This window comes from Triticum urartu, chromosome 7A (assembly GCF_056163025.1).
Source record: "Triticum urartu cultivar PI428250 chromosome 7A, HENAU_Tu73, whole genome shotgun sequence".
Lineage (NCBI taxonomy): Eukaryota > Viridiplantae > Streptophyta > Magnoliopsida > Poales > Poaceae > Triticum > Triticum urartu.
Genome location: NC_141879.1, coordinates 319,898,583 through 319,914,556, shown reverse-complemented (window position 1 = coordinate 319,914,556; position 15,974 = coordinate 319,898,583). Strand labels below are relative to the sequence as shown.

Here is a 15,974-nt window from a genome sequence, read left to right as displayed (position 1 = left end):
ACTAGGAGTCTCGAAATGGTCGAGACATAAAGATTGATATATTGGACGGCTATATTCGGACACCGGAAGTGTTCTGGGTGATTTCGGAGAAAACCGGAGTGCCGGAGGGTTACCGGAAAACCCCCCGGGAGAAGTAATGGGCCATATGGGCCTTAGTGGAGAGAGAGAAGGGCATCTAGGGTGGGCCGCGCGCCTCCTCCCCCCTGGTCCGAATTGGACTAGGAGAGGGGGGCGGCGCCCGCCTTTCCTTCTCCCTCCCCACTTCCTTTCCCCCTCCTAGTAGGAGTCCTACTCCTACTAGGAGGAGGACTCCTCCTTGGCGCACCAATAGGGCCGTCCGGGCTCCTCCCCTTGCTCCTTTATATACGGGGGCAAGGGGCACCCCTAGACACACAAGTTGATCCTCGTGATCATTTTCTTAGCCGTGTGCGGTGCCCCCTTCCACCATATACCTCGATAATATTGTAGCGGTGCTTAGGCGAAGCCCTGCGACAGTCGAACATCAAGATCGTCACCACACCGTCGTGCTGACAGAACTCTTCCCCGACACTTTGCTGGATCGGAGTCCGGGGATCGTCATCGAGCTGAACGTGTGCTAAAACTCGGAGGTGCCGTAGTTTCGGTGCTTGATCGGTCGGGTCGTGAAGACGTACGACTACATCAACCGCGTTGTCATAACGCTTCCGCTTCCGGTCTACGAGGGTACGTAGACAACACTCTCCCCTTTCGTTGCTATGCATCACCATGATCTTGCGTGTGCTAAGGAAATTTTTTGATATTACTACGTTCCCCAACAGCAGGGTCCTAGCGGAAACTAAGGGATATTAAGGCCTCCTTTAATAGAGTACCGGACCAAAGCATTAACACATAGTGAATACATGAACTCCTCAAACTCCGGTCATCACCGGGAGTGGTCCCGATTATTGTCACTTCGGGGTTGCCGGATCATAACACATAGTAGGTGACTATAGACTTGCAAGATAGGATCAAGAACTCTCATATATTCATGAAAACATAATAGGTTTAGATCTAAAATCATGGCACTCGAGCCCTAGTGGCAAACATTAAGCATAGCAAAGTCATAGCAACATCAATCTCAGAACATAGTGGATACTAGGGATAAAACCCTAACAAAACTAACTCGATTACATGATAAATCTCATCCAACCCATCACTGTCCAGCAAGCCTACGATGGAATTACTCATGCACGGCGGTGAGCATCATGAAATTGGTGATGGAGGATGGTTGATGATGACGACGACGACGGATTCCCCTCTCCGGAGCCCCGAACGGACTCCGGATCAGCCCTCCCGAGAGGTTTTAGGGCTTGGCGGCGGCTCTGTATCGTAAAACGCGATGAATCCTTCTCCCTTATTTTTTTTCTCCCCGAAAGCAAATATATAGAGTTGGAGTTGAGGTCGGAGGAGCTCCAGGGGGCCCACGAGGTAGGGGCGCGCCCCCCACCCTCGTGGCTAGGGTGTGGTCCCCCTTGTCTGCATCTTTTGCAAGGATTTTTTTTATTATTTCCAAATATACGTTCCGTGAAGTTTCCGGTCATTCTGAGAACTTTTGTTTCTGCACATAAATAACACCATGGTAATTCTGCTGAAAACAGCGTCCGTCCGGGTTAGTTCCATTCAAATCATGCAAGTTAGTCCAAAACAAAGGCAAAAGTGTTTGGAAAAGTAGATACGACGGAGATGTATCAATAACTCACAATTAAAGAATCAACGTTATGAGAAGAGAGACTTCCTTGCTAGGAAACATAGTAGAGAAAGAGAACCATGGGTTCAGAAACCCATGCCCTTTCCTCCTAACCATCCAAGAAAAAGGATGATGATGATTTTGAGCACTTCGCTGAAATGATTAGACCTATCTTTTTGCGTATGTGTTTGACTGATATGCTTAAAATGCCTCCTTATGCTAAGTATATGAAAGATATTGTTACAAATAAAAGAAAGATACTGGAAGCTGAAATTTCCACCATGCTTGCTAATTATACTTTTAAGGGTGGAATACCAAAGAAACTAGGAGATCCAGGAATACCAACTATACCATGCTCCACTAAAAGAAACTATGTTAAAACTGCTTTATGTGATCTTGAAGCCGGTGTTAGTGTTATGCCTTTCTCTTTATATCGTAGACTTGAATTGAATAAGTTGACACCTACTGTTTTTTTTCTACAAATGACTGATAAATCAACTACTATAACCATCGGTATTTGTGAGGAAGTGCATGTTGTGGTTGCAAACGTTACTATCTTAACAGACTTTGTTACTCTTGATATTCCCGAGGACGACAGTATTACGATCATCCTTGGTAGACCCTTTTCGAATACTGCAGGGGCTGTTATTGATTGCAACAAAGGCAATGTCACTTTTCATATTATACGGTACACTTTCCGAAGAAACAACCTCAAGTTCATAGTATCAATTCTATTGGAAAAAATTCAACTATTACTATTCACTACTGTGGGATGCTGCTAACGCAACACTACGATCGTAGACCCTTCGACAAAACTGTGTGAGATGCAATAATCGCAAATGGTGATGTAAAAAAACCCGTCAAAAAGGTGCAAAACATTTGCGATGATGGATGCATCAAACACGGTTCAGATTTTAGTTGCATGTGCGATGCAGGGCATACGGTTCAGTTCAATTAACTATTTGTGATGAGGAGGAACAAAAGAAACGGGCAGCCAGATGAAGGTGTGTGCGATATACAGCATATGGTTCACTCGGATGAACTGTTTATGATTAGGCAACAGAAAAGAAACAGTGAGCCAGATCAAGGTGTGTGAGATATACAGCATGCGGTTCACTCAGCCTTGTCGTCAATGTGTGACCTGTGTGGCAATTGTTCGCTCCCCACTAGCCTCTTCTTGTACCGTGGCAATCGTCCACCACCTCTTTACCTTTCCCTCTTGATTTGAAACTGCTGTCGCACGCTCTTCCTCCCTCCATTAGCCTTCACCTTTCCTTTTGCCATTGTTCGGTCATCTTCTCCATGGAGGGAACAAGCCAGAAATGACCCCGTTATTCTTGCCCGATCTGAAAAATATGACGTGGTGGAGGAACTCATTCATCGGTGCAATGTCATCACCTTGGCTAGCACGGCAGGTTCGTTTAAGTCCATTCTTGACTCAACAAATAACATCATTGCAAAGAACCCAAGGGTTCACGAGCGGTTTGATCTCCCCTATCTTCTTCGCCATGACGCTGGTCGCCGGCGTGGCGACGACGGAAGCGTCACCTTGTGCAAGTTGATGCCGCTTGATAATGATACATGTGATGTTAAGATGCCATCGCTTGAGGATAAGGCTTGGGCAGGCGCAAATGGAGATTGTGTTGTTTATATTGGGTATAACTGCGAGTGGGAACTTATGAATGTGTACACTCGTCATCGGGTTCCACTTCCAAAAATCATAGACTGCCCCGAGGTTGAGGACACAAATGATCTACGTACGTTCAAATACGATCATAGTGACTGTCGTCTACGGAAGATAGCAAGTTGCCGAGTTCCCAACTGCTCTTGGGATTACAAGAACTATGAAGTTGTTGCTATCTTTGACAAGCTTGTTGCTGTCCTTACTTCCACGCCTTGATGGATATTGCTCAAGAATCAACTTTTGTACATGAATGAGTACTGTGATGCAATTCAATACGAGGGTCTTGTGTTTGCTGCCACCACTCCTGGCACTGTTTTTGAATGGAATCCTTATGGTTTCGGTACGTTTGTCTTCCACTGTAATTATAATTATTTCATCCAGATGCATGCGGGTTAGCTAGTTTCCCTTTACTAATTAACCTTCTTGTGTTTCCAAGGTCCTGTGAACATTCCACCATCTATACTTGAAATTTTTTATAACCAAGGGGAATATGATGATGGTGATGATCACGAGCATGAGGACAAGCAGGACCTATATACTTAGTGGCGCCTGGCAACTTGTTCCGATGGATCACCTCTTCTTGTATGTATACAGGGCACTGTTGATGTTACTAACGAAGCAGGTGTTGTATCCCATGGTCGCACTCTCCGGACCTATTCCAACATCCGTTGCAAGGTATTCGGGATGGATACTGGTGTGCTAGCGCCAACACCTTCTCCCTGATTCAGTATTGATAGTCTTGGAGAAAACTCGCTCTTCCTTGGACAAAACTATCCAATGATGGTGAAAGGCGATCCAGCTGTTGTTGACACAACGTTACTACCATTTATGAGAAGAAACTGTATCTATACCTCGGACATTGCTATGGTTCCCTACCCTGGTTGTCGCAATATGCATCCTGGTATAGGTCGCTTCAGCCTAGATGATCAGTCATGTGTTGGTCTCGAGATTGACAATAGCTGACCCTTCCCAGAGAATCAGTTATGGTTCAAAGCAAGTGTTTCCAACGCCGAGGATTGGTTGAGCTGAAGTTCATTTCATCGCTTTGTTATTTGTTGTGTGAGAAAAAATTTACTTTACTAGAATGTTTTGTTGGAAACAATCTATAACTAGAAGAACACCCGTGTGTTGCAACGGGGCCACATTAACTTTAAAAGTTCAATATTAATATTCTCATATATATCAAGTGACATTGGCGACCTTTTTTACCATCAATTCCTCACACACACACTCTGCCTCCCTCTTCCTCACTCTCTCCCCCTCTCCCTCTCTCTCTCTCTCTAACACACACACATATCCATCTTATTGGGTACGGGACCATAATCCATCTATTTCACACACACACACGCTAGTACATAACAATATGGATTATGTGTATTATATTTGCCACCATAACTGAGGGAATTAATTTCATGTAAATCGGCCAGCCACAGCTCCAAGAATACGCGGAGGAGGTGGCCCGGGTCGGCGTCGGCGCCGTCCGGCACGGGCCACGGGCCCGCTTCCAAGCGCGTCTGCGCGTCGGCCACCCACGCCGTGTCCTTCAAGTGCCACTTCCACCGCACCAACTCCCAGGGTCACAGCCATGGCCAGGGCTAGGGAAGCCGTGCTTCTTTGCCCCCTTCACCGGCCGCGGCCAACGCGGTGCCGCGGCACCCGGCCTCGCCGTCCTCGTCCTCCAGCACCGTCGCGACCCAGTGACGCAGCCCAAGCATCAGCCTCGAGAATCAAGAACGCTCGACAACGTAGAGGGAAGGAAAGGTCATATACATGTCATAAGAAAGGGAGTTTATTTACTGCTCCCTCGATGTATTGTTTCCTTTGTTTGGAGATTGATTACCATCTGTGAGTTAAGGTAAGGTTTACGTGATTGAGCAATTTTTTGAAAATCAATTATTTGTTTTCTAATTAATGTAATTGAGTGATTTAAGGTAAGGTTAATTAATTTAGATTTGATCTTTAGAGATTGTTCATGATTGATTCTACATTACTAAATAACTTGCGCCAGTATGGAAAGTTCTGATCTGTTTAGATTTCTTTCGTTGTGTGAGAGGGTGACGCGAAAATAAACCGATGAAGTGAGGGGAGGGGACGAAAAAAACCCAGCGAAGGTGGGAGGAGGTACCAAAAAAACATGGAAGGTGGGAGGAGACTACCAACTGCTTCATTAGGAGTAGAAATTATTAGAGATTAGAGATTATTTGTTTCCTAAAGCAAATTGCATTAATGAGAGAGATTTCGTAGATTTGGCTAAGGTAGGAAAGAATCTATTATTTGTTTGCTAAAGCAAATTGCATTAATGGGAGGGATCCGTTGATTTGGCTAAGGTAGGAAAGAATCTATTATTTGTTTGCTAAAGCAAATTGCATTAATAGAAGAGATCCGTTGATTTGGCTAAGGTAGGAAAGAATCTATTATTTGTTTCCTAAAGAAAAAATTGCATTAATGAGAGAGATTTGTTGATTTGGCTAAGGTAGGCGGTTTTTGCGGTTTGTGGCGGCTTAGTGTGAGGTGGGACGAGGTATCAAAAAAAACCATGGGAGGTGGAACAAAAAAAAACCTGGGAGATGGGAGTTGTCCCTGGTTAACCTACGAAATTTCATAGATTTTTTTAGGACGAAAAAAAACCGTGGGAGGTGGGACTAAAAAAAACCTGAAAGCGAGACTACCAACTGCTCCCTTAGGAGTAGAGATGCAACATGTATCCTCGTTGTCGTTGTGTGTTGATGACTTGTTGTATGTAATGAATGATACATTTGCATATATGTCCCATCAACTCACGCCTGCTCGCACGGCACACGGATCGCGTGGCGGCACATATATTATTATTATTATTCTCTTTGGATGATTAATGCTGCCGCTTTATTGCTTAACCGAAGCATGGCACGTATTCATTGTTGGTCTAACGCTCATGGTTCGAATAAATAATCCGTTTGGGATATTGGTTCCAAATTAATAATAATCTCTCGTTTGTAATTGGATAAAGATTACATCAAAATTGGTCTCAAATTTGACAAAAAAAAATACAAATACAATGCCACTTTGTATTGGTGTCCATATGAGTGCTATAAAAAAGCAAATTTGAGGCTTTTTAGTAAATGCACTATTCGTCCTCAAAGCCCATAAATTTATTTATTTTTGCACAGATCACATTTTAAGGAATTTCATCATGAAATTTTACACTTACAAATCACATTCTTGTTTACTTGTACATTTCTTTTAGATTTTTTCAAAATGAGAAGTTTGAATTTGGGTTTTTTTTTAAAAAAAATTTGGCCAAGCTGCAAAACGCCCACTCCAACTCCTGGCTCTATGCTGTCTTATTCTACTTAAGTAGGAGTAGATTATAGAGGTAAATACACTGGCAATCTTACAACTTGCGCGTGAACGACCAGTTTATTGTACAAACTTATAAAATACATATTGCAGTCATCAAACTTACGTGGTTGTGCAAACATGGTCACATTTCTTGTAAGCAGTCGTATTTGCTGCCCGGGTGGCATGCCAGCCAGCATATCAGGGCCACTGTCATTGGCTAGTAGCGGTGCATGTTTTTTTACAGAAACACCCTCGGATTTTTATTAATTACAACACATGACTGCACATATTGTCTTGGAAGAAATAGAAAGGAAAAAAGAGTGATGCTGCCCTCAATAGGCAATCTTATAGTCAAGCTTACTATACGAGTGACTATAAGCAAGGACTCTAGATGAATGAGAGGAAAGAGAGAAAAGTAAGGAAAAAACTACTTTACTATATATGAGTAATTAAAAAGGTTGACTCTTGGTGACAATGGTTTTATATAGCCAACTCCAGCAGAAATGTTCAATGGAGCTCGGCCTCCATGGAGGCCAAATTTGAAATGATCAAAATTCAAATTTGCACAATTCAAAAATATTTTAAAAAAAATACACATATACTTAGAGACATAATGCACACGTGTGTAAACTTTCAAGACAAAATACATTAAAATGAGTGCTACAAAAAAAACAAATATGAGGCTTTTTAGTAGATGCACTATTCATCTTCAAAGTCCGTGATTTCTTTTTTGCAAAGATCGTATTTTCAGGAATTTCACTATGAAATTTTACACATACACATCACATTCTTATTTACTTGTACAAATTTTTTCCAGATTTTTCTGACATGAAAAGTTTGAAATTGGATTAAAAAAAAAATAGGCCAAGCTCCAAAGCGCCCACTCTGGCTCCTGGCTTTATGTTGTCTTGTTCTACTTAAGTAAGAGTAGAATATATAGGTAAATACACTGAAAGTCTTAGAACTTGCGCGCGACGGTCAGTAGGCCGGAATCAATTGTTGTAATAACTTTGACAAGTAAATCTTTAAGAAATGCTCGCTCAGGTCAACAACTGAAGAATAAATGAAAACTAAAAAATCTATTGTGTGCTCGCACATGACGCGTCAAACGTAAGAAATAATATTTTTTGTGAATCAGAACTTCCATTTTATCTAGAATTTGGAACCAAAAGTATCTTCAATTTATGTGCTATAAAAACCATTACTTTTATTCCTACTAGCTAGTACAGTCTTAATGTTTTTTAACTTCGTAACAATCCCAGTTAGTGTTGATTAATTCCTTGACTGGACTTAAAGACTACTAGCAAGCTGCGGATATCTTATGGGTGTACATGTGCTCAACAAGCAAAACAGCTGTTGATTTGTCCGAAACATTATGCACATTCATTCTGAACTATATTTTCTTTTTATCTAGATTTTTAATTTAAAAATATTTGAATTTAGACAATTGTTGATTTGTCTGAGAGAATTTACGTACATTCATTCTGAACTCTATTTTCTTTTACTGATATTTTTAATTTAAAATTATTTGTATTCAAACAAAAATTCGGTGATTTGTCTGAAATAAGTTACATACTCTGTCCGGTCCTTTTTAGTCTGTATATAAGTTTTCTTCAAAGTCAAAGTTCTACTTTGACTAAATTTATAGAAAAAAGTATCAACATCCACAATATCAAATCGATATTGTTAGATTCATTATGAAATGTAGTTATATATATTGAGAGAATTCCTTATTTGGCCCTTTCTTAAAATTTGGTTACTTTTTTAGCCCAAAAAACTTCATTTTTCTCTTCTTGACACTTTAATTTCATTTTGTTCCCTACGTGACACTTTCATCCATTTTTCAAACAAAGGTGATTTGTCCACAAACAGACGTGGGTGGTTTGCACACATAAAGATACCGCAGTAGTTGCCGGTTTGAATCACCACAGTGCGCATTATTTTATTTTTCACAATCTTTGTCGCGCTGACAACGGGCCTTTGCCACGCTGGCGTGCCATGTAGGCAGCCTCATACCTGAATTGTGACCGTATTTTCACGCCGATGCAAGTTTGAGGACTGGAATAATGTATTTTAAAAGTTTATATGCACCAAATCGACCATGCAAGTTGTAAGACTTGCGGTGTTTCCTCTAGATTAGATTATAGTATAGATGTGGTGACGAGACAGTTGCCTTGGTGGCCTATCAAGACGCGTTCGGTTGGGCTGGGCCTTCCCCATCTTCATTGACCTCACCAAGGCGATGACGACGAGGCAAGGGCAAGGCAATCTACTAGGGCAGCGTGCAGGTGTTTATTAGAGTTTTTTTTCGAAACGGAGGCAAAAGATTTGCCTCATCGATTAATTAAGAAGAAGAGAGTTGCGCAGTTAATTAACGGAAAACCGGACGAAAACCGATACATATAAACCACATGCGGACTACTCGCTGAGAAAGAAACTGCATGACCACACGGTTAACCCGACAAACATACATAGGACGAAACAATCATGATCCTTCACACTTCTACATCGCAAAGAAACCCCCAACGAAACCAAGGTTGGAGACAACAGACACCACCAAATCCATGGAGACGAGCCAATCGAAGATGGTGGTCGAAGAGATTGAGTATCATCCATTAAACAGCCGCTGACGCCTTACCAGTGACGCCACTCTTCTTGCCTATGCTCCTGAGAGCCTTCTTCACCTGCTTGATTTTGCCCGTAGAAGCCTCCTCCGCTACGAGGCAAGCAATCGCCTTGCCAGATCCAGGACTAACTGCCTCCAAACGGGTGAGCAAGCCGCCGAGCTTTTTCACGAAGACCAACTCGTCAATATGTGCCAACATACCATCACGATCAAAGATGGGCGGCCGGATGGACTTTAGCGCCTCAGAATTAGGTGCCAAAGCACCTACACCCACAGACGGCACCTGGCCAACAGCCACAGGTGAGAGAGCAATAGCAACATCCAACCCTCCATGGTCCACAAAGGCGAGTGGCTGACTGTGCTCCAACGACGGTGGTGAGGTCGAGGTCGGCATCGTCAAGGCCCCTCCAAGCGACTCCATCTCCATAGGAAGCACCATCGAAATAGGCGAAGTGGGCTCCCCACAAAGCTTTTGCAGCTCAGGCATAATCTGAAGCACCGGAGCCACGACCTCGATAACAGCTTCACTTCCAGAAGTAATCGGCACGATAGGCAACGGCGATGGGCAGGATGCACTGCGAGGGGAGAGATCTCCATACATGCCAGCTTCCTCATCGGCCGAATTAACATGGATCTCGGGCAGCAGGGACATAACAGGCACAACCTGGAGCTTGGCAAGAGCGGCCTCTGCATTTGCCAAAACACTCCCAACTCTCGCCAAGCAGTCTTGCAGCTCGGTGCGGAGCAGCACAACCTGCTCCATGATGACCAACTGTTGCGGTACATCTGTCGGGGTAGCATCGTTGGCAGGAGCAAACATCGGGGTAGCATCGTTGGCAGGAGCAGACATTGGTGGATTCAGTGGAGTAACATGACTTAGCGGCGTAGTCTGGTCCCTGGGTTGTTTTGTGCGGCAAAAGCGAGCAATGTGGCCAAAGCGAAGGCAGTTCCTGCACCGAACTGGGTCCCTGCAAGAGCGGGCATGATGACCTCTGCAGAGGCACCGAAAGCATCGGTCCCTCAGCCACGCCGGAGGAGTCGGTTGTGCATTAGAAGGGGATGCCGGAAGCCTGTTGAAGATGGTGAATGACGGCGCCCCTTGACGAGGTGCCAGTCCCCAAATGAATCTTCATGAGGTGCCGGCGCACAACACATGAGAGCAGCTTGAGACTTCTCCTTGCGGAAGCATCCAAGCCAATCTCCCCAAGCCGAATGCACGGGAGAAGTGACTGGGACGGTGCAAGACATGCTTGCAGAGTCGCCTGATGCCAGCGGCGACGACAACGACGTTCGGGGAGCAGTGTACTCAGTCGGCATAGCCGTCGACAGGGATGCAGGAGTCGATGCCGGAGGCGGCGACAGCTGGTCGACGGAGTTGCTGGCAGGGGGAGCGGTGGTGGTGGCCTGCAGGATCGGAGATGTCACTGTCGGCCCAGCGGGACCACGATTCTCCCGATCTTGAATGGGCAGAGTGCACTGGAGAAGAGCATGAGCCGCCGGAGTTGGACAACCACATTGCAGGGCCGACTGAAGGTGCAGATCCTGAACGAACGCGCCGGCCATGGTAGCATGGACGACGGGCAGGCGCGCTGTAGCGCTCGTCTTCACGGTCCTTGGCAGACAACAACCATGGGCCAGATGACCACCTACGGCCGGATCGGCCTTACGGAAGGCGAGTGCAGCCGCGGCCAGCTCGACGGCGGCGGTAGCCAGGGACGACCGAGCGAGAGCCAGCGGTGTCGTTGGAGCGGGAGCCGGTGGTGTCGTCGTAGCGGCTAAGGTCTTGGGCACGGGGAGCATCACGGACACGGCAAGGCAGGCCAGCGTTGGCGGCGGCGCTGGATCCCGATCCAGATCCAACTGAGCAAGGGACGGGGATGGCAGCGGGATGATGCGCTGCACGGAGCCCGCGGGGAGCGCGGCAGGAGGTGGCGGCAGCATGCCGGCCGGCCGGACGCAGGGCTGCGGTTTGGTGGCCGACGGGGACGGAATGGCCACCGTCGGTGTGGGTGTGGGCGGCTGGTCGCGGTCGCTCCAAGCTGCACTTCCAGCGTTTAGGCTTTGCACATGTTACTTCCAGCCTCAAGCATCATGCTGCTGGTGGTCATTTAGAGTTTTTTTTAATTTTCTAGCTATGTTTAAGTAGATTTTGGCCGACGTTTGACCGGCCATTTATATATAATTATGCTTAATTAATCACTTTTGGTCACTTCGGGATAAATGGGTCGGTCTTCTGTTGGACGCACTTGCTGGCCTAAATGAAAAATCAAACGCGCACGTCCACATGGCCGATCCACACGAACAAAAAGCGGACAAAGTGTGCGTTTTACCTCTAGATTATACGTACTAGTATACATATAGTGACAGCGGAAGTGTATGCAATAAATTTTGTTTTTTGATTATACCCTGCCACCGAAAAGTAACACAGTTGCGCCAGTATTGTAGTATGCTGTAAAGTCAAACAGATGTCTCTCTCTCTCTGTATTCATTTATATCTGTTTTCTCATCTTTCCTATCTCATAAATGTCCGCCACTGTCTTTTACAGTTTACTGTGAAAAGAAAAAGGAAAAAGGGAATCTTTTCTTGTGTTGGTGTCAGGCTGCTTGGTGTGTCGCCGTCGTCTTGTTTCTACCGAGCAGGAGATTGTGTAATGTCACCCAGCATGTTGAGTGCAGGGCAAGGGTTGTCGATCGGTATCTACCACAGCAAAAAGTGGAGCATTAGATTTTAGCCAGCAATACCATGGACATTCAACAGGCAGCAAGCAGTACACCTGCCTGGCCCCCTATCTGTATCTATCACTATTTCTGCCTGCTGCCTCTCTCTTCTCACAGGCAATGCATATACGGTACTAAATTTTTCTATGTGTGGTGGAGAGATGTGCATGTGCATGATGAGAAAACTATCTCACCAACCACTAGATGAATGCACACTCTCCTCCAGGTCAAGCCTGTAGGACGGAATTATTGCATTAAGTTGCACATTCACATGCATGCTCCCAACGCCAGCAGTATGGTAAGGTGCTCAATTATTTGATGGATGCGTGAGTGCAAGTTTTGTGTTGGATTACCATGTGGCCAGCTCCCAGTATCCAGTAGAATTTCAGGTTCTTGTACGACTTGAGGAAGGCCTGGGTGCCGGCTGCTTCACCTTCACCTTCACCTTCACCCCCCTTGCAGTAGAGCGGCTTTCTGGGCGACCCTGTGAAATTCTTCAGACCTTCCCACCTGGCAGCATGCAATCAAGTTAAACTCATATTATGTCCTTGCAAACACACGAGCACATAAACATGTGAGTTGCAGCACTTACTTGAGCTTCTGGACCCAGTCCAGTGTTCCCTTGGTTGCGCAGATGAGATCGAGCTGCAAGAACAAACGTTGATTGGTTGGATCTCATTACAAAATGCAAAGTATTCTACTGGTTATTAAGTCGAGAGATTCTGCGATGCGTTTGCGCGGCCCAGTGAGTGATTGATCATCCACGCCACACTTGCAGGTAAGCAACAGCGGTTAGGACAAACTTGGGGTGTCACATGTCAGGGATTTTGATCGATTTGGAAGCATGCGTGCGCATACAACACTAGACGGTCAAATCAAAACGAAAGACCGATGGGCAGGCAACAAATGCGTGCAGGCTTGGGTCCTCTATTTGGATTGCAAGACGCGCACGGATGGATCAACAGGATCAACAGCAACTACTAGTAGTCGGACACAAGAGAGACGGTGGTTTACCTGTCCGCTATAGATGGTCACCTCCACGCCAAGTTTCAAGAGCTCGTCAACCTGCATGCATCCATTATCACTCACAGCAGGTTAATTAGAGTAAGCCATTAGCTGCACTGAAATTAGTTAGGTACTGTAGGAACTAGTGTAGCTAGCTAGCTAGTGGTGACAACCTCGTTGATTCTTGGCTTCATGAAGTCGCCTGCGAGGGCTTCGAACACGTCGCCTGACTGCTCTCCCCAGGTGAAGTTGTTGGGGATGATGCCGAGCTTGGCCTTGACCTCGGCGTTCATGAGGCCGTCGAGGCCGCCTTCCCTCGTCGCCTTGGAGCTCAGGTACCTCGTGTAGCCCACCTTCCTCACAGCCGCCCCCGCGGTCGCCAGCACCGCAGCGTCCTCCGACGACTCGTCCTTGAGGATGTTGTAGAAGTTCTGCAACACCCACCATGCAATTACAAGTCAGTACTACTTGTAGTTGTACAACACAAACAAAGCAGAGGCAGGGGCACGAGGGGAGGGAGGATGCGCACCACGGAGTTGCTCTGCTCAAGGACGGCCGACTCGAGGTCCTCCCACGACTTCTCCGCCGCCGCGTACTGCTTCGCCTTGAGCTGCGCCTTGATCTTATTCGCTAGGCTGCGTGTCACGCATCGTCGTCAGTTGTTGTTGTTTCTTTTTTTGAAAGAATTATTTTAATAATTATTTACAAGTAGTAGTAGTATATAAAGGCCGATCGCACAGAATTGGAAGGTTTTCGTTTTTCACTACCTGTCGCATTGCTGCAGCCCCTTCTCGTCGATACGGGACAGTTGGTACAGCAAGGGGCCCCATGACAACTGCACCCAGTAAATTCTCTCTGTTAATTACTTCTACTTACTCGATTATTAATTCAGCAAGCACAATACGGGGCAGTCGTTAAGACTTACCACGGAGTCCTCTGGTGAAATCCAGCTATCCCCCAGGGCCACACCTGCATGCGGCGTGGCCAAAAATTCAGTTACTATAATGGATTGATTATTATTACTAGATTAGCTGCATCATGATGGGCTAGCTCGTTAATGGATTTAATAGGCTATTATTGGCTGGCTCTAGTAGTGTACCTCCAAGCTTGGCCTTGAGGTGTCCATGTCGGATGGCCTTGAGCGCGGTGAGCGCGGTGGTGACGGCGAACTTGCCGCCGTACGACTCGGCCACGATGTAGAGCGGGCTCCCCTGCAGCCGCTTGTTGTGCCGGTAGAGCTTGATGAGTAGCGCCGTCAGGTCGCGCGCCGCCTGGCCGTCCGTGCGCGCCATCAGGCTCTTGTTGCCGCCCTCCACGAAGCTGAACCCCGTGCCCACGGGGTTGTCCTGCCCACCATTGCGGAGCAATCTCAGAACTCAAAAACTAACCGGCAATCGCCATTGCCCGGCCCCACGCGAGGACGAAGATGAGGTTGCTACTTACGACGAAGAGGAGGTCGGCCTTGTTGAGCCAGGTGGTGGCGCGGGGCTTGAGATCCGTGTCCAGCGGCCCGATCTCCATGAAGTTGCCGTAACCCACCCCCGACGCGCCCTGCAATGCATATATGCCAGATTGAATCATCAGTATGCTCCTCTATGCAAGATTTTTTCTTTTTGAATTGGTGCTGGCTAGCTACTCACAGGGCCGCCCTGAAGCCACAGCACGGTCGGCCATGGCGCCGTGCCGTTGTCGACGCGGTGGGGGCTACGGTACAGCCACCAGAACATGTGCGCCTCTGTAGAGTTCAATTGTTAACCACGCCACCATGAGCTACAACAAGACGAAGACGAAGAAGAAGAAGAAGAAGAAGAAGAAGAAGAGAAACACTAATTTTCTTACTGGGTCGGACTTGCATGTATCCCCACTCCTCCGTCCCATCGGCGGTGCCGGCGGCGGCGGCGCGGGAGGGCAGGACGAGGAGGAGCGCGACGAGAGCGACGCAGGACAGCAGGAGCGACCTCGCCGCCGCCATTGTGGAGCTGTGACAAGGACTCGTCGTGGACGACAGGAGCAGGACGCACGCTGGAGCAGGAGGCCGTGTGAGGCTGGGATATATATGGTGGTGCTGGGACGTTGTGCACGGTATACAGGTCGTACAACAACGACGCCAAGGAGGGGAGATCGTTTGCGTCTGTTTGTTGGAATCCCGTCCGGATGACGACGTGTAAAAAAAGAAAAAAAAGATGACGACGTGCAAACTACTCCGATCTGGACTGGAATAAAGATCCAGGTAACTCCTCGCAAGAATCCCTGTACGTAATCGGAACTGCCTTCCGTTCCATACTCTCATCTTCTTATCTGATGAAACGGTTGGACCGGTACCATACGTGTAGATAGATACAGTCGAGACTTCGGAAGGACATAAAAGTTTCGGCTGACAAACTTTTTTTTTCTCTTGCCACGATTTCTTTTTTTAACATCAGTAACACTCATACATGCGCGCATACACTCACTTTTATGAACGCACATACGCACACCCTGTCCTTATGAGTATCTTTTGAGATTTACGAAGTCACTGTACGCATCACCGAAAATCCTGAAATAAATCTAGGAATAATGTGAGCATCGGGACTTGAACCTCTGGTGGGTTGAGGATACCAATGTCCCTCTAACCATCCAACCACAGGTTGATTCGCCTCTCGCCATGATTTCATTAAGCATTATATAAGCAAGAAGAAGAAAATTTGGTAGGGTAGTTGAGTGAATTTATGCTTAGGAGATGAGATGGTTCTTATATACTTCTTTTGTTCGGAAATACTTGTCATCAAAATAAATAAAAAATGATGTATCTAGATGTATTTTAGTTTTAAATACATTTTTTTTGTTCATTTTGATGACAAATATTTTTAGACGAAGAAAGTATGTAGTACGCTTGATTAGATGCGAGGACCTGCCATGAGCAGTCCATGGAATTTATA

The 15,974-nt window shown here is 46.3% G+C and overlaps 1 protein-coding gene and 1 pseudogene across 2 annotated transcripts; both read right to left on the bottom strand.

Moving 5' to 3' along the window:
* Positions 1–1,540: 1,540 nt before the first annotated feature.
* On the bottom strand, positions 1,541–15,138 carry LOC147959468 (serine carboxypeptidase-like 51). 2 transcript variants are annotated; one of them, XM_087536938.1, is made up of 12 exons: positions 14,896–15,138; positions 14,697–14,791; positions 14,500–14,607; positions 14,156–14,402; positions 13,982–14,025; positions 13,824–13,891; positions 13,586–13,691; positions 13,230–13,487; positions 13,066–13,116; positions 12,644–12,696; positions 12,405–12,561; positions 1,541–1,576 (listed from the first exon to the last, which is right to left on the bottom strand). In XM_087536938.1, exons 1-12 carry the CDS (start codon positions 15,026–15,028, stop codon positions 1,556–1,558), a joined length of 1,341 nt encoding a protein of 446 aa, XP_087393064.1. In that variant the 5' UTR covers positions 15,029–15,138; the 3' UTR covers positions 1,541–1,555. The 2 variants fall into 2 exon arrangements, with proteins under 2 accessions (XP_087393064.1, XP_087393063.1); XM_087536937.1 differs by lacking the exon at positions 1,541–1,576 and adding an exon at positions 11,786–12,031 and having other exon boundaries at positions 14,896–15,137.
* Positions 1,629–11,502, bottom strand: LOC147959469 (uncharacterized; annotated as a pseudogene).
* Positions 15,139–15,974: the final 836 nt, after the last annotated feature.